The sequence below is a fragment of the Astyanax mexicanus genome, chromosome 1 (genome assembly GCF_023375975.1).
Source record: "Astyanax mexicanus isolate ESR-SI-001 chromosome 1, AstMex3_surface, whole genome shotgun sequence".
Lineage (NCBI taxonomy): Eukaryota > Metazoa > Chordata > Actinopteri > Characiformes > Acestrorhamphidae > Astyanax > Astyanax mexicanus.
In genome coordinates this window covers 51,689,140-51,707,908 of record NC_064408.1, presented here as the reverse complement: position 1 = coordinate 51,707,908, position 18,769 = coordinate 51,689,140, and the positions used below count along the sequence as shown (strand labels likewise).

The 18,769-nt window shown below is 38.0% G+C and overlaps 1 protein-coding gene across 4 annotated transcripts in view; it reads right to left on the bottom strand.

The window, feature by feature from the left end:
* Positions 1–9,743, bottom strand: part of LOC103045824 (rho-associated protein kinase 2) — a 53,034-nt gene extending 43,291 nt beyond the window's left edge. For 2 of the 4 annotated variants that reach the window (XR_007439295.1, XM_049479762.1), the window contains exons 1-2: positions 9,272–9,743; positions 213–294 (exon numbers count right to left, since the gene is read on the bottom strand). Coding sequence is in view for 3 of the 4 variants with exons in the window: in XM_049479762.1 (XP_049335719.1) it covers positions 213–294; positions 9,272–9,370 (181 nt within the window). In the remaining variant the exon portion in view is untranslated. The remainder of the gene's footprint in view (positions 1–212; positions 295–9,271) is intronic. The other 2 variants (XM_049479764.1, XM_049479772.1) reach the window with 1 other exon arrangement.
* Between the last annotated feature and the right edge of the window lie 9,026 nt (positions 9,744–18,769).

Genomic DNA, 18,769 nt, shown 5'->3' with positions numbered 1-18,769 from the left:
CACCAGCCTCACCGGATTACTGCACTTCGTAGCAGGAGTTAGTAAGGTATGAATGTGCTTCAATGTAAAGGTCACAGTTGGGTTTTGGAAATAATTTTGCAGAGTGAGTTCTAAAGTCTAAGGCAAGTTTAATAAACTTAACATAGCTTGTTTTTTGTCCTTCTTAAGCTTGCGTTGGAATACATGTATATTCTCTGTTATAGGGGACTTACATCTGCTTAAGAAGGCATCAATGTTCTTGTTCTTCCGAAGTGCAGGGTGATTCAGGTCAAGGGCCAAGGCGTTCACGGAATCCTGCACAAAGAGAGAGCAAAGATTTAAACCATTAGGTAGAGGCATCTGCGCTAAAGAATTTCTTCAGCACCCTTAGGGTGTAAGAGATCTGCTCCACAACTTACTTACACATCAAACTGAGGTCGGCAGACTACACCGCCATTTAATCAATTTAAATCTTTTTCGACATCAGAAAAAAAAATATCTACATGTACTAATCTTCAGTTACAGTTGATACAGGAATCAACATTGGAATATATAAGAATAAGAAGATACAGCCCAAGTATGTAACGATGACAGGGCAGCAAAGTTCTTTAATGTGCTCATTAAAGTGCAGTATAAAACCAAAAGGACAAAATGTTTCAAAAGTAACAATGTTACAACCTTGGACCATGCTTTCAGGTGTGGAAATGCCCTTCTGTTTCTCACCATTCCAAACACATTCAGGGATATTGAGGTCTGGTCTCAACAGTAATGGTTAGTCCACTGTTAATAAAACACCAGCATCTTGACTTGATCTAATGTTGGTCTCTTTTACTTTCCTCAGTATGAACATGTGCAGTTTTTGTGATCTACAAGGTAATTGTACAGATGATAAGGCTGTTTTTAATGGAATAAACTGAGAGTTGTCTCGGACTCTTGCTCAGTACTGTAGTTTCTAACAGTGTACGCCATACTGCTAATGTCATTGCTGCCAAAAATAGCTATGGCTTGTAGGTCAATGTATCATGATCAACTGCGATAGTGTAAGTGAGGAGATATATGGCGATAGTTTAAATAAAAGTTTAGGGAAACTATGATAGTATTAAAGGTTATTCAGAGCTAAGGAACAAATTGTTAGAATTTGTCTATGGAATGCCACCAGAGAAGTACAACTGAGATAGCTATTTGTGTGTGTTTAAAACAGTTCTGTATACACTAGTTAAAAGTAAAAATCCACCTCAGAGTTTTGTTCCAACTGCTTGGGCAGCTCTGCTGTGGCTCAGCCAACAAAACTCTGGGGTGAATTTTTACTTTCTGGACCTGGATTACCCACTTCTGAGTGTTTACATAGGATCTCCGGTGGATTTTGCATTTTACAGAGACTAGGACTAGGTCAGTAGCTTAGCAGGGCATTACACATGTTGTAAAGTAACATATTAATAGTGTAAAAATTCTTTATTTTAAAACTTTTCTAACTGTTGTCCGTCTCACCCCCCTACTCATTCACCAGACTAAAGCAGCGTTATACCAGATTTTTTTAACAAACAAATGCTTTCAGGCATTCATTCATACGAGACCACAACTAGACATTTTAAAATGAATTAAAAAAAAGATAAAATGAGATCTTTAACAAACACATCATATTTATAAAATCTGAGTAAAAGAAAAGTTAACATTTTATGCAAGAGTGTGATCTAACAACAGAGTGCAACACTGCTGCCTAGTGGGAGACAACACTATCTGACAATCTTTACATGTAAATTAAAAACCAAAAATCAGTACTGCTGTTTTGAAAACCAATACAGTATTGCAAAATATTTCCCTATGCCTAAAGTAAACAGTGTCAGGTTCTACAAAACAGGTCTTGGGACTGTGTTATCTTGCAGTTTTCATGACCTCTGGAGAAGGACCTTCCTAAGAGCACATGTCACATCTAACTGAGCTTTTTCTAAATGACAGCTCTGGATGTTTCTAGAACGTCTTCTATAGCTTTAGTCTCCACCAGCCTCCTGTCACACTGGTGATCCTCCACAGGGCTGTAAAGTCAGAGCTAAAAATATGTACAAAGGAGACCTCCCCTGTTGCACAACCCCCCAATAACCTAAACATCCCCATCTGTTTCTCTTTCACACACAACACCGTCCACACCATGGGTGTACAAAAGTTCAAGAGTAATACATACATACTTTTTGTAAAATGGTTTGGGCTATTATTTGACATCTCTAATACTCCCCGGCCTTTACACTGTAACATGCAGGGTTCCTCTCACTGGGTATAGTGGTATGCAGTTAACATGTTTACCCCACAGATCCCTAGATTTGTATGGCTTCCCTCCATGTGAGACTCATTTCACCTCTTCCATAAAAGATACACACACTCCTGCGTCATTAACATTGCCTCTGCAAATGAGCTGGAGCACAGCGGGCATGCACTCACATGCATATACACACAGAGACAGGAAGCAGCCTGTGTTCAAAATGCCTGAATTGGTTATCTCTCGCTACTCAATTCGAGGATGTGACTTCAGCTTCCTGAATGGTCTTTCCCTCGGAAACAAGAAAAAGAGGTAAAGAGGTGGGTGTGGAATGCTCAGGTCTACAATCACCACCCAGACTAAAACCCCAAATCTTTCTCTCTCTTTCTCTCGGATATACAGAGTTTGAATTGAAGCAATTATTATTTATTTTTAATGTAACTGATCTATTCAAACCAATGGTAAATTCTGCTGCAAAAATTGCCTCTGCTGACGTTAAGTTTAGATTGAATGTTAGTCATGGCATCAGTTGACAAACATTTTACGTGAGAATAACGTCTAATACTGTTACTTGCCTGCAGGAAATGGGAATGTGCATCTCCCCTGTCTAAGTTCCAGAATTTAACATTTTCTTAAGAAAAGACATTACATGCGAAACCTCCCTGTGGGTAAAAGTCATTACTTTCTTCCATTCAATAGCTGGTTACACCATATTACCATCACTAACTGCAACCAAACACCTTTTGCAGTTGCTGCTTATTGTGTGACAATGCTGTGGAGGAACTGCCTTAGCCTTGCAGATTAGCAGGCCTGCCAAGCGTGAACTTCACATTTCAGTTTCTGCAAAAATCTTTCAATAGGGTTTAGGTCAGGACATATGGTTTTGTATAGCTAACCATTGCGGTGAAAAAGATTTGAGCTAGTTTGAATCAGTGTCTTCATTCATGACCAAACTCTAGTGCAGCCGTAGATCAGAATAGATGGCCTAAAATAATCTTGCAGAGTTAACTAAAACATATTTCAAAGTTCTGAGCAGAATTTCTAGTCCAGGTCCTGATGCAGCAACATATTTAAAAAGCACAACTCTACCAACCACATGCTTCAAAGTTAGTACTTCAAAAAGCAGAGAAAGGTTATCACCTGCAGAATTTATGAAGTTTCTTGGCAAACTTGCCAGCTTATACATTTTTTTAAGTTTTTTTTTTGGTTTGTTTTAGCTCAGCTAATTAAAGGGAGGAATGCCATTCTTTAGATGTACTTGGTTCTTTGTCAGTTCCAGGGTAAATTTATAGCTTTCTCTTGAAGACATTTGTGATTTTGCGATGGACATTCCCTTCTGGGAGAACTAACTACTGTTCTATAATTTCTCCTTCTGTTCAGTATGCTTCTCATTATACAGGTGCATCTAAAATAATTATAATAAAATATTGTTAGAATTGAAATGTTACTTTTAGTAATTCAGTTAAATTTCAGTAATGCAGTTCAAAATGTAAAACTCATATTATATAAATGTATTATGCACATAGTAATCTATTTTAAGCGTTTATTTATTGTATTGTTGATTATGGCTTGCAGCCAATGAAAGCCCAAAAATCAGTTTCTCAGTAATTATGATTATTATATAAGACAAATTGGTACTTTTGACAGTGTGGGCAGTGTGCCAAGTCCTGCTGAACAATGAAATCCACATCTCCATAAACATTGTCAGCAGAAGAAAGCATGAAGTGCTGTAAGATTTTTCGGGAAAACACTGTACTGACTTTGGACAGTGGACCAAAACCAGATGACTTGGCTCTCCAAACCATCACTGATTGGTGAAACTTCACACTAGACCTCTAGAAGCTTCGCATTTCAAAAGAAATAAATGCTAAAAATACATAACTCTGTTTGTAATACACCCATATACGTTTCACATTTTGAACTGAATTACTGAAATAAAGTAACTTTTTACTAATATTCTAATTTTTTAGATGCACCTGTAGCTTGGTGGAGTACTGAAATACCCAGTTAGATTTGGTTTACATTACCTGGGGTAAAAATACCTGTTCACACCTTAAGACTGTGTAATTGAAGGCATCAGTGAAATACTGTCTTTTATGTCAGTTTCCCTCCAGAGTCTGTAGATTACTGTAATCAACTGTAAAGTTAGACGCAGTATGATGTAAAAAGTAGGCACAATATACAACACTTAAAAAGTGTTTTAGCTCATACAGCATTTTGACAGTCAAACCACAGCAAAGCTTCTTTACACGCATCACTCCTAAAATCATAGAAACAAAAAATATTATGCATTTTCCTCTAGATGTTAAAAGCATATCAGATAAAAAAAAATGCTTTGTATTCAGCCATGCCTCAGTCCTCCTATTTGTCTCCTTTAACCTTACCAAGCCCAGCTGATCTGTCCGTTAGCATCCTAGGCTCTCACCCTACTCAGACTGGCTGCTAGCATTGTGGCTAACCCTCACCAAACTTGCAATGCTGGGCTGTTTTCTCTGTCAGCATAGCGGTTCAAACCCTGCTGAAGTTGGCTACTAGTATTGCAGCTAACCTGCTTAAATAATGTGGATTCTGCCTGCTGTCTGAAGGGGGTGTAGGAAAACATCACTGTGTGGTTTGTTTAGTGTTTAAACTATGCCCACTAACCCTAGTCTGACACCTATCTTTACATGTAAATGAATAATGATTTTTTTTTTTATCAATACTGTATTGCAAAAGTAAATGTTGCAATACTTTGCTATATTGATATCTTACATGCCAATATTTCTTGCTCGAAATGTTGTATTTTGTACCTTCAAAAAAAAAATACAATGTTTGTAAACATAAAAATCTATAGTATGTATTGTCTAACTGCTACACAGTCACTGTTATTCCAATATTGTGGACAGTAAAGCACAAAGGTCAACACTCCACATCAGACTGAGCAGCACACAATCAGTTACAACTTCAAAGTACAAAAAATGTGAAATCTATTTTGCCCTGTTTTCTCTGTACCCCCCAATGTAACCAATGTAACAAAGTAGCATTGTGGTAAACAATATGCCTAAATAATCACAATTATTCATCAGTATTAAGTAGGGGTGTGACGAGATCTCGTGGCACGAGAGTTCTGGCCAGATTAAAAAGTGACGATCAAGTTTAAACCTGTCTCGCGGGAAGAAAAAAATTGTTTAGTGTGGACTTTTTAAGAGGGATCTGGCAACCCAGTAGCGGTACAGCGGGTGGCTGAGGAGTGAGAGCAGCTCTCAGCAGAAGAGGAAAATTCGGGTATTTGCATAGAACAGTTGTCACTAATGGGCGGACCGTCCAACGTTGTCCAATGCGGACCCAAACCTACTGAGAAGGATTTAATTGTATACACGCTTTGCGGCGCAGTAAATCACAGACCAATCACGTGTGCGGTAAGATCACCAAACGCTCTCTTCAGTCATTCAGACCTGTGCAGACGCGGTAAGGAAAAAACAAATAAACACACCGCTCCTCACGCGGGACTGAACCCGTGTTGTCAGGGTCGCGGCCGTGAAAAAACGCCTTTATAAGGAGATAGGGAGCCGGAAAACGGGCGGAAAAACGAGAACTGGACCACTGAATTCTAATGAAATACTCCTGGCATAGAAAATGTTTCTGCTACTTTTAAGTTGCATGTCTGGCTGCATTTTGGCTCCAGTGGAAACAATAAACAGTAACAGAGTGACCAACAAGACACAAACCATATGTAAATCGTACACGTGACTGTTTCATAGGCAGTTGTACTAATCCCTTAGCTCTGTACTGTATTTAAAAAAATGTTCTGTCTCTGTTTGCACTTCAAGCATAGTCTTAATATGACTGATTATGGTTATGCATAGTTAAATTACAAGAGATTTAGGAGACAAAAAAACACAAACCATAGTCTTAATATGACTGGTTGTGGTTTGCACTTATTGTTTGCACTATATAAGAACTTTATTTTTATTTTTTATTCTTATTTCTATTTCTTATAAAATCAAAGTGTGAGAGAAACCAGTATGTTAATTGTGTGTTATATGATTTTGTTCAATAAAACTAGTTTTTAAGCCATTTTTCATTTTTGACATTTTCTTTAAAATTTTATTTTTAAATCTAGTCTCGTCTCGTTTTCGTGAACCCAATATCGTGTCTCTTCTCGTCTCGTGAGATTAGTGTCTCATCACACCCAGAGTATTAAGGGGCTATTATGTATAACATTACTATATACAGGAATAAGAGTTGAATCAGCCTTTATGTAAGTCCAATGTAAATTAGATATCAGGAAGTTAGTTTCTTTCCTTGTCCTGAGCTCTGCACATTTTGTGACGCACATGCACCCAAAATAAATCACACAATAACTCAGCAGCACTTAATTGCAGACAGCTATTATTTTTCATTAAGCGCATAAGCATGCAAGTGATGCAAACACTCAAGAGTGACCATCCAAGACTGACATCTGTGTTTGTTTGTCTGTATGTGTGTGTGTATTTAGTACATTAAAAGGTCTGTTATTATATAGTAATGTGTTTGTTTTACTCATCACACACTTCTAACCTAACACTGCTGCCATTGTTGTGTTTGTCACAAAAGTAAAAAAAACTCACTTTCAGTTCACCTAAGACTGTTCACTAGACCAAAACATTAATGTTTTGTAAGGAATGTGTAAAACACCACTCCAAGAAACACATTAACTATTTGAATAGGAACCTACTGATAATTTGCCTGCATGATAGGAAGAGCCAAGCATTTGCCAATAGATTATTCTGCAGGTTCCAGAAAAGCTTGCTTGACAAGTCCCCCCTCATGTTACTCCAAACAGCTTATGGTGCAACAAAGGCATCCATAAACCAGAGAGCAGACATGCCATTAAATGCTTAGCAGGTAAATAACAAAGAAAGATGGTTTGCTGCAACATAAAGGGCCAGTTGTGTGAAGATATCTAATTTACACACTTTTCCCCTTACTAAAAATGTAGTCTGTCAGTCAAGATGTGTGTGCTCTCCAATATTTGCTTTGGTTTCTTTGGTATGGAACAAGATATACAAGGCTAATGTAGCAAACAACCGCTTAAAGCCTATACACAAAAGCATAAATTAGGATTTATACATTAATCAACAATGCTGTAAACTAAGCTAAGTTACAATATTTATTACTATTTTTAGAAGTTAAGTTAGGTTAAAATATTAAATATATTAAAATATTACAATAAATACTGGGAAAAAAGAGGTATTATGCCACCTCTAGGATGCATATGCACACACACAAACTGATTGGAAATAGACCAGCAAGGGGCAGGCACATTCTTGAGAAGAAGGGTGTGTTCCCCACATAGAGATCCTATCTAACAAGCTGATAAGAGTCAGAAACACCGGCCTGGCACTTACGCTGATTTGTCTGTATACTCCTCAAGTTCTATAGTTTTGTTTACTGGTGTGGTTTTGCATATGTTTTGTCGACATATGTGCAATGCTGTTTCCAGAGAGTTTAAGTGTAACATAAGATGGGAACTGACCAGAAAGCTGTGATATTTGAAGGCATAGTGGTAGACGCAGGCTTGCAAGACTGGTTTGAGGATGTTTCTTGTTTGTCCTTTTGCTTTTTGAAACCCAGCTTAAATGTCCAGAAAGTTGAGAGCAGTTGAATTTAGTATTGCGTTTTAAATCACTACTCTTCTTAGCCAAAACAGGCAATAATACACTTTTAATTAATCGTGCTAAATTATTAGTGGAATTCCAGATATACTTAGCCTCTGTAATGGTATAGAATAATACTAAGAGACAAGAAATCATAGTCATGTTTATGACCACAAATAGTCAAAAATACTAGCCAAAACCAAAATGTAATATCTAATGAAAAAAAAGAATAATTAGCCTACACTATAACGTAAATGCCAAATTACAGGATCCTACAGGTGCTTGTGTACACATGCCATACTCTATTCTGACTGATCTCGTTACTGACATATACTCAAAGTTGCTGGAGAACATGCAATGACATAAGTTTGCATAGCCAACTTGTTACTAATGTGTCAAACACGCACTTCTACAAGTACATAAGCAGAGATGTACAAAAGCACTAGAGACCGAGACTTGAATAAAAGCACAAGTGACCTATCAAAAAAGAGACTTTAGTAGAAGTGTTCTTTAAGCTCCACACTTAATTGGAAGTACTTGTATGCTTTGTATGTTTTGGTACTTACGTATTGCAAGTATTTTGTTTTAAAATGTACAACTGAAGTAGTGACAGTAAAAGTACAGTACTGTGTTGTGTAGTTATTACAAAAAAGCAGTGGAAAGTTTTCAGTGCTAAAGGCAGAACAGGAGCAGTCAAGGATCAATTCAGAGCATCTACCGCTCTGGCTTAAGTGACAATATGGGTTTGGAATGAATCCTAACATTTTAATAATTGTTACGTAATTATGTAACGTTAATTGTTGAGTAATGGTGCAGCACATAAAATAAATGTATTTATACATTATACATTTATATATTATACATCTCTGTATATAACTACTAGATTATATAACTCATAGTATTAACTGTGTAGGGTAAAACTAGGCCACAGCCTGAAGCTAACGTTAAATGTTTAATAGTTAAAAAGATTGTACTTTTAGGACATAACATTATAAAATGTACCACTACTAACCAGAATATATTTGTCTGTTTTCGTTTATTACAAATATAACGTTACTTTAATATATTCAGTGTGTTGTGAAAAAAAGATTAGTATAGGTTAACTAACTAATCTAGCCAGCGTTGACTAATTTTAGCTAAGCTAGCTAGGTTAGCTAAGCTAATTTGTTTACTAGCGTTAGGTAGCTTAGCTATGTTTACTAATTTGTTAACTAGCTTTAGCTAGGTCAGGTGTGCTAAAATAAGCTAGGTTAACTAAGTTAGTTGGTTAGACAGTATAAAAGCAGTCTGTTGCGAGTTTATAGTTAATTAACACGCAGTTAATTATAGATAACTAAATATACAGTATAGTATAGGTAACGTTGGTTAACCTATCTAACTATCCTCAGTTCAGTGTCTCTCGGCTCCATTCACACTTCCTTACCAGCAGGCTCTCCAGGTTTAGGGCTGAGCGCTGTTCTCTGATCAGCGCCTCCAGTTTCCTCAGGCGGGACTCCAGCCTGCTCTCGGCTCCGGGAGACATGCTGGAAGAGCGGGCAGCGGGTTACAGTCCGCAGATCAGACATGTATCTGTAAACCACAGCCACACTGGGAGCCGTCCAGTCCCAGTAACACCCCGCCGGAGGACCTGCCCACTTCCAGCACTGCCCGGGCGAGCGGCTCCAGGAGCTCCTCGGTTAGTCTCTTCTCCCGCGGAGTGACTAAGCTCCCAGTCCGCGCCGAGGGAGCCGACCGACAGCGCCTGCGTGCTGTTAACACACTGATAACACCGCCGCGCTGCTCCCCTCCTCCGCCCCTGTACTCTAATACTGTTCACCTGTAAAACCGGAGCCAGCGGCGGACTGCAGCCTGCCTCTCCGGCCCAGTCTCACTCACTCACTCACTCAGTCAGACAGGCCGATCTAAAGCTCTGACTGTCTGTCTGCCCCCGGGGCGAAAGCAGGAATTCCTCCAGCCTTATCTCACACATCACTTTTACCGCTCCTACTTTTAGCATGGAGGCAGTTCCGCTCACCATTAGCGCACACACACTCTACATACTCTATTAATAGAGAATTGCACGTTTAGTCAACACGTTTCTACATTCAGCCTCATCGATAATCCCTGCTTTTACCTAGGGGTGAACTCTAGAAACTTGGTCCTAAAATGTGTACTAAAATAAAGTGGCTTTAAAGTACACATTTCAATAAACAAATTATACATTTAACACATTTTTTTTTGTATAAATGTTATTTTTTGATAAATAAAACCTAGAAGTTGCACTAAGTTAGACAATCACCAATTCGATTTCTCCACCCATATTAATCCTATACAGTCAGGTCCATAAGTATTAGGACAGTACACTTTTTGTAATTTTGCCTATTATTGACTATAACAAATCTTTTGAATGACACTGATATAAAAAATATAGTAACAACAGTAACATCACTGTAAAAAATAAACTTTGTAAAAATAAACTAATTTTGTGCCATTTTATTTGGGAACTCATATTAAAACTTAGTTATTTTTTAAAACGTATATACTTTTTATTAAAACATAGAGCAGTTACACATTTACTTAATGGCTTTATATGTGTATTTTGTATGAGAGCCAAATTGTTTTATTAGATTTGAAAAGGTTTCCATAAACCTGCCCTGCCTGCTCTCAGGAGATTCCTCTTGGCAGATGAGCCAAGCAGGTCCCCCGAGTTCCTTGTAGCCACCCGAGGCAAGAAAAGAAAACAAAAGCAAAGCAGTTGGATAAAAATACATGATCAAAACCACAAATAGTGCGTAGTTATATTATATAGAAAAAAATCGGACAGACCTTCAGATGCTGCCTCTGAATACACTGTGTTTTTGTTCTGTATCATGTGATGTTTCTAGTGATGAGGATAGGGGTGGTAGTGGATCAGTGTGAAAGAAGAAGTTGCTGTGTCACTTCAGCTGACTTGTTTATCATCTTGTGGGGAGTGAAAGTGTGACGTTGCAGCATTATTATAAACAGGATACATGACGTTTGCTGGTTGGCATATACTTAATTGTGGTTAATGAAAGGTCTGAAATAGTGGAACAATTCTTTCTGTGGCACAAAATGCATATTAGAACCTTAACAAAAGTAGGATGCTGTTTTAAAGGCCTTAATCTGGAGTTCAACAGTAACAGAGAGACTGGATTGTATCTGAAGATGAGTAATTAAAGAAGTGTGCCACAAGCATGGTGACACAAGCAAACTAATCCTGTACTAGCACAGGCATACATGCCGAGTGATGTCATCACGGTGTGGCACAGCAGCTGTTGACATTGGCGTCTTCTCCCTGGCAGATCATTAACCCGTGTTAGACCTCAGGGCAGTGTCTGCTCTGCTGTTGGGAAAAATAATATTTTCATTTATTTAAGTAATTTTAAAGTGTTAATACAACAAAAAAAAATGTTTTATTTACAAAACTTTCACATCACCCTAAATGTAGCTCACCAGGTAAGATGTGTTTGGTGTCTACATTTTGCTTCTTTTATTTTTTAATAAGTAATGTGAGTTGATACTTTGTTTACATAGCATCAGAGTTTTTTAATCTATTTAATATACTATTACGTATCTACATGGTGTATATAAAAGATATAGGCCACATGTTTGAGGCAAATGTGTAAGGGTAGGTCCACACATTTCCAAAGGTTACATCATATGGTGTAGTCATCCATCATTTTGCATCTCCATTAGCCATGTAGGTACAGTCGAAAATAAAGGAAATGCTAAACATCAACCATACAGATATGCATGGGTGTAATAATTTACATGAATTACTGAAATCACAATACGAAGATAAAATAAAGAAACACGAGAAAGATTTCTGCAAGTATTTCTAGAAATACTACAAGATATTTAAATAATACTGTATCAAATGTACTTTTTACCAGCACAAATTTCTATATAATCATTATATATTTTTGAACTAAGGGTCTGTTATTGTAATGTCAGTGTTTCCAGTCGTAGAATTGAATTCATAAATTAGACACATGGTACAGTGTGCATACAGTTTTGCATACTCCATTTGGACTTTTTTCATAGAAGCACATACGAACAAAACAAAAACTTCTTTATAATTAAAGACATTTTAATAAGATTAAACAAAACTTAATGGTTTTTTGGAGTAAAAGAAAAAATTGTCATTGCATTTAATCAAACACAGCAGCAAAATGATCTGTTTTTATCTTCTTTTCTAAATTGAGAGATAACTATTATTAGCTAATTGGGAGCTTATGCACTAAAGTAATTTAACAGTAACCCAAAGTTAACAACCTAGCCCTCAAGCTAACAGACTAATGCAGTAAACATAAACTAACACACTCACAAGTGTGAGCTAGTAAGGATCTAGCGATGAGCTACTAAACCAACCATGATTTCAAAATACAGTGCATTAATGCTGCATTCTATTTACCTCAGAAGTCTGATGTCAGAGCTGAGAATGATGTAACATCCAAGGTTATGGGTTTCCATACATTGCAATAACTACATTATTTCAAAACGTTTCCCCAACAATTAGCCAAAGGTCTTGAAGTTCCCTACATTTATATTTTAAATCTTTTACCAGTATTTTATGGTGAATCTAGCAAAAATACATCACACTACTTTTTTAGGTTGTAGGTTGTTATTGTTAGTTTGTTCCAGGTTAGCCCTGTTATCAATACTAGTTCATAAGTATTATGATTTTCTGCACATTCAACCACCATGGAAAATGTCCACAGATAGAAATTGGACAGTTCTGTGTGTAGACACAGATGTACAGAGATACAGATGTTTATAATTGATAATATTTAGTACTGTATAAAACTGCTGCTTTTACTACTGTTGATGTGGTTCAGTCATCTTCGATTCTGAACTCAGGGTTGGTGAGGCTCTCCCGAATCGGTGAGGAATACCAATTTGTGGGGGCGTTCCTGGTAAAATACTACTTGGAACATGGATATTCCAACATCTGAGTTCACATGGAAAATAGCATAACTAACTAACACATTAACTGCAAGCAGGCTCTATAGCCACAAGGCAAAAATGAAAACGATTCACTTTGCTCTAACCTATTGAATGTACGCGACCAATCAGGATTGTCATTGTATTAAATAATACTGTGTTAATTTAAATGTGACTTATTTGCTACACATAAGAAGAAGAAGAAGAAGAAGAAGAAGAAGAAGAAGAAGAAGAAGAAGAAGAAGAAGAAGAAGAAGAAAAAGATTTTTGGATCTGAACACTTGATCAAACCTAACTGTTAAGAGGTAAATTCTCACCTCTGGGTGCTAAAGTAAGTTAGGGCAGGTCAGAGCAGAGTCCTGAGACAACACCCACAAGAGAACTGTTTATTGAGAAACAAGATTACAGTGTTTGCAGATAATAATCTACAGCTTAGTTTTCCAGACACACATTAGGCCCATACCCTGTAAGTTTTTATTCATACCGTTAGGGTCCCTATTGACAGGTAATGTAGTTTATGATTAATCATTGTCTGTGTTGGTTCAAAATACAAATTACTTGTGGTGGCTCCCATATGAAGCTGGTGGCGGACTTTGTCAAAACAGTTGGCAAGTAAAGGGAAATGGCTTCAGTGAAGTAATCTAGCAGCATTTAATTTAAGATACAAGAGCATACAAAACTAATTCAGATGGAGTAACGTTACTGCTAAAGAAGACCAGATAAACAAGAACTGAAAAGTAGCCCACTCCTAAATTTATAATGACTGTGTGAACTTGCAGCATTTCTATGAAAGATTGCCCTCTACTGGTAAAATACACTTAATGCAGAGTTGAACAGTTGCACTTATAGTTACTTTATTAGAACTTCTAATGTTTCCTGTACTGTTGTCCTTATTCTTTTTTTCAAGACCTATAATATTGTCCGTATTTCACCTGTAAGCGTAAATGTCCTTAATTGACAAACAATATACAAACACAAAACTGTTGTTCCCAAAGAAGTTGTTTATTTATTGTCTTGTCCAAAATCAAAGGTAGATAAGGTTACCCTCTTGTATTGGAATAACTGTCTTTACAGGGAATATATTTTACACATCACTGCTGTGAGGATTTGAATTCATTAGCAACACACTTGTACTGTTCCATAGTTCAATGCCGGTGGGGGGGTGGGGGGGTTACATGTCTTTTTGAGATGTAAAACTATCTGTGACGGGTGTCTGGAGTTAAATTACCGTGTACTTTTGCTTTCAGTTTTGATTGGATAGACATCCAACCTTTCCTGTGTATGGATGGAGGCTGCCTGACTCTCAGTGTAAATCGGGTTGGGTTCACTTGCTCAAATCAAGCAAGTGTGCTATAAAGTGCATGCGGATTGGTTCTTTTTTGGTGCTTTGTAGACCTATTATAGCCGTGCGTCATTCTGTAGTCCTCGTAGAGGTTTTTCCCTTTTGAGGAAAATGAATGGGCTATATCGTTCACTCGATTTAATTATTTTTTTTTATCCATGGCCACTCCCTGGCTCGTTAAAGCTCTAGTGCTGTAGTGCTGGAAATACAGTGTGCAGATTTTGTCGTAGCGGTAGCGTCTCCACAGCGCGTGGGGGAGAGCCAAACCGTGGCGTCTCCCCCCTTATATTTTTTGTGGGTTTTTTTTTATTTTTATAATGTAATTATTTTTGTTTGGTTTTATGTTTTTTTTTATTGTTTTTAAAATGTTTTTGTTATTTTATTTTATGTTTTGTGTTTTTTATGTCTTTTTTATTGAATTATTTTTTGTGGGTTTTTTAAATGTAATTTTTTAATGTAATTTTTTATTTTTTATTTTTTGGGGGAGAGCCAAACCGTGGCGTCCCCACAGCGCTCGGGGTACTAACTTATATGTCTAATCTAAATTAAACTTGTATGGGAATTAAATGTAAATTAAATAATGTACTACATGATATACATCATTACAAATCAAAACTATAATCCAGATTTATGAGCTCAGAAACACACATTAACAGTATAATCACAGACACTGTTTTTTTGTACATATTTTAGTGATACCGGCGGGACAAAGCTCTTTAAGCTTCCAATTTGGTCACCTTTCACATGTACACAATGATGGAAACGCAAAATCGCATTTCATGTGATATTTCTATATCTGATAAAATAGACTAAAGCTCTGCATATTGTCAAATCACAGTGTTCAGAAACATGTCACAAGCCTCAAAAAGACATATAAAACAAATAATTATAAACTTGTTCAAGCTATATTTTCTGAATTATGTGTTTTTTTTTTTTTTGCTACAAAGATTAATAAATGCCCTGTAACAGCCCATAAGAGGAAAATGTTCCTTTTCCTCCGAGCCTCTTGTCTTAGTGCGCATAAAAAAACGTTACCTCAAATTACAGAAATCATTCACTTGAATTATAGAAATCGTTCGCTCGAATTATAGAAATCGTGAGCATGAACTGCAAATCGTTCACTCGAATTAAAGAAAACGTGAGCACGAACCGCTATATTGTTCACTCAATTTAATTATTTTTTTTCACGGCCCCTCCCCGGCTCCATAATATAACTAATAAAAAAAAAAACAAAAAAAAAAAACCTTCCATGCATCCTCGATAATGTGAGAGAAGGGGCAGGAGCACATCCGGGTATTAGTTGTGTACTTGGCTAACTGCGATCTTCTAATTTGAACAGTACTTGGGCTGCGACTGATGACGTTACCCGAGTCCAGAAGAACACAAGTACAGACAAGAACGCAGATTGAGAGCTAAGCGTCAACTCTAGCCTGGGACAGAGCAGGTTTGTACAAATGTATATGTTGCTGTAGTAACTAAACTAGGCTTAAGTCTAGCCTCTTTCGTGAAACCAAAATTTGAGCAAAATGAGCTAGGCTCGTCCTAAAAAGCCTGGATTAGTGAGTTAGCTCGCTTCGTGGACCAGCCCCCTGGTCTCAGCGAGGGCAGATAGTTAGTTGATTAGTTAGTTGTTAGTTGATTATTTGGATCAGCTGTGCTGTAATTAGTATAAACTAATGACCATAAATAAATGTTAAACCCAAGGGCCGGTAAAACTCACTTTCTCTTATTATCTGCTGTTTAAATCTTAACACAGACTACACTGCTCAACACCATACTGAAAGTGTTCACCACACCCACTCCACACCCCTCACACGCCCCGCACCACACACACACACACACACACACCACACATACTCCACACCACACTCCACACACACCACACACCCACTCCACACCCTACACACGCCCCGCACCACACACACACACCACACATACTCCACACCACACACCCACTCCACACCCTACACACGCCCCACACCACACACACACACACACCACACACACTCCACAACACACACGCCCCACACCACCATGGGCGTGGTAGTGGGGGGAAAAGTGGACCTGACTACCCAGGGCCCGAGTAGGGAGAGGGGCCCATGAAAATCCATATTTTTATTTTTTCGCTCACGTTCCTTGTGTACTGGCATGGATAGAGGCCCACTGACTTTGAGAGTGTAGCGGGCCCTGAATTTGTTGCTACACCCCTGCACACCACACACACCACTCACACACTCCACGCCCCACACTACACACATACACACCACACACACACACACACTCCACACCACACACACACCACACACTCCAAACCACACACACTCTCCACACAGCACACCACAAGCACACTTCACACACCACACACACACTCCACATACCACACACGTCCCACACACACACACCCCACACCACACACACTCTCCACACACCACAAGCACACTTCACACACCACACACACACACACACACTTGTCTGGTGAAGATGGCCCTGTCTGGTCAGTCACACGGCCCCACCTCCCACCTCCCAGGCTCCAATTTGCCTTAAATTTGCAAAGTTGAAATTTGCCCAGCTATTCTTACTGATCATAAAATGATAAAACTTCATATTAGGCTGGATACTGGGGAATTTAGGCCAAATTTAGACTTAAATAGCCTGCTATTAACTAATACAGAACTGATTTCCACTATTACAGTTTTTTCCAATTGCTAAGACACTATAATGACACGAATAGCACATTTTTAAACTGACACACAGAGAGTATAACCTCTTCTCAAGTATCCAAAACTCTAAACACGTTTTCTGCTTTACACACATTTTACAATTCAGAATGGCTCTTTTTAACTGCACTGAACACGATTCTCTACATAACACACAACAATCTGAGATAAAGTCACATGTTTGCCATGTCAAAACACTGCCATTCAACATGACAAAACATGAGCTCATCCAAGAAAACACAATATTCAGCAACATTCAACAAGTCAGTCTTTCTACATTGGCTCGCATTCTCAAGCGAAACCAAATCAGAATGAAACAACTTTATAAAGTGCCTTTTGAGAGAAACTCTCAAAGAAACAAAGAGCTCAGACGAGCATATGTGGATGTAAGTACAATATTGACTACAGTACACATTGTTTACCAGCGTACTGGATAACACCATGTTCACTGATTTTTGTTCTTTGTTTTTAGACAGTACTGGAAATGGATGCTCATGCAACTCCACATGAGTTCATCTTTATAGATGAGGCTGGGTTCAACCTAGCAAAGACCAGAAGAAGGGGAAGAAATGTCATTGGCCACAGAGCAATTATAAATGTTCCTGGCCAACGTGGTGGGAACATCACAATGTGCGCTGCCATCTCCAATACGCATGGTGTCCTCCACCGCCATGCCAACCTTGGACCATACAACACAGCCCATATTCTCACATTTCTGGGTAGACTCCACAACATTCTCATACCAGAGCGAATTAATGACGCAGACCGTCACAGAAACAGGTAAGTTGTAGTATGGGACAACGTGCAGCCACAGTCCAAAACTGGTTTGCTGACCACCCACCATTTCTCGTGCAATACCTCCCACCATACTCACCATTTCTGAACCCCATAGAAGAGTTCTTTTCAGCATGGCGGTGGAAGGTATATGACCGGCAGCCCTTTGTGCGCATGCCTCTTCTGCAGGCTATGGAAGAGGCATGTGATGAAATTGATGTGGGTGCAATTCAGGGATGGATAAGGCACTCAAGATGCTTCTTCCCTCAATGTCTGGCAAAGGACAATATTGCCTGTGATGTGGACGTGGCATTGTGGCCAGACCCAGCTGTACGGCAAGAAGCTGTCTAATTATTTTTGCAGATTTCTTTTGTATTTTTTTTTTCAGTTTATTGTTTTTGTGAGCATATTTTTGTTTGTTCCAATGTATTTCTGCTGCATTGCATTGACTTGTTTTACTGAACAATAAAATATTCGGCAGCATCTGTGTGTGTCTGCATATATTTCTGTGCATGTGAACAATCTGAAGAATTTTCTACAATTTGAACTGTTTTTGTATTATGGTTAAGCTTACTGAAGGTGACAGTGCTTTTCATTATACCCAGCAGTGTGTAGCTGGTTAGACAAAAATCTGGTAACCTGAAGGAAGTGTGTCTTAGTTGGTGCAAAAGTTTGATTTTGATAATGCTGTATTTAGTTTTGCTTGCAGTGCTTCATTTTGCAGGATATATAAGGTGTTTTGCAGTTTGAGTGTGTGGTTTCGTGAATTGTGTTAAATATTTGATAAAACAAGCCTAGTTTACAAAATTGTGTTTTAGCAATTGGAAAAAACTGTAATAACCTTATTGATCAATATTGGGAAAATGCAAATAGATGCAAACAATTCAGGTTACATTTGGGAGTTACTAAAATACGAAATTAGATGCTCAGCAATTGGTATAGGAAAAGAAGTAGCTGCTAAAAAAGTCAAGTCAAGTCAAGAGTCAAGAGGCTTTTATTGTAATTACAACTGAGTACAGGTACACAGTGTAGTGAAATTTCGTTCCTCCGGAACCATGGTGCAACATAGAAAAACAAGCAATAGACAACATAAAGTGCAGGAGTGACGATAGTGCAACATAAAACTATAACATTAAATAACACT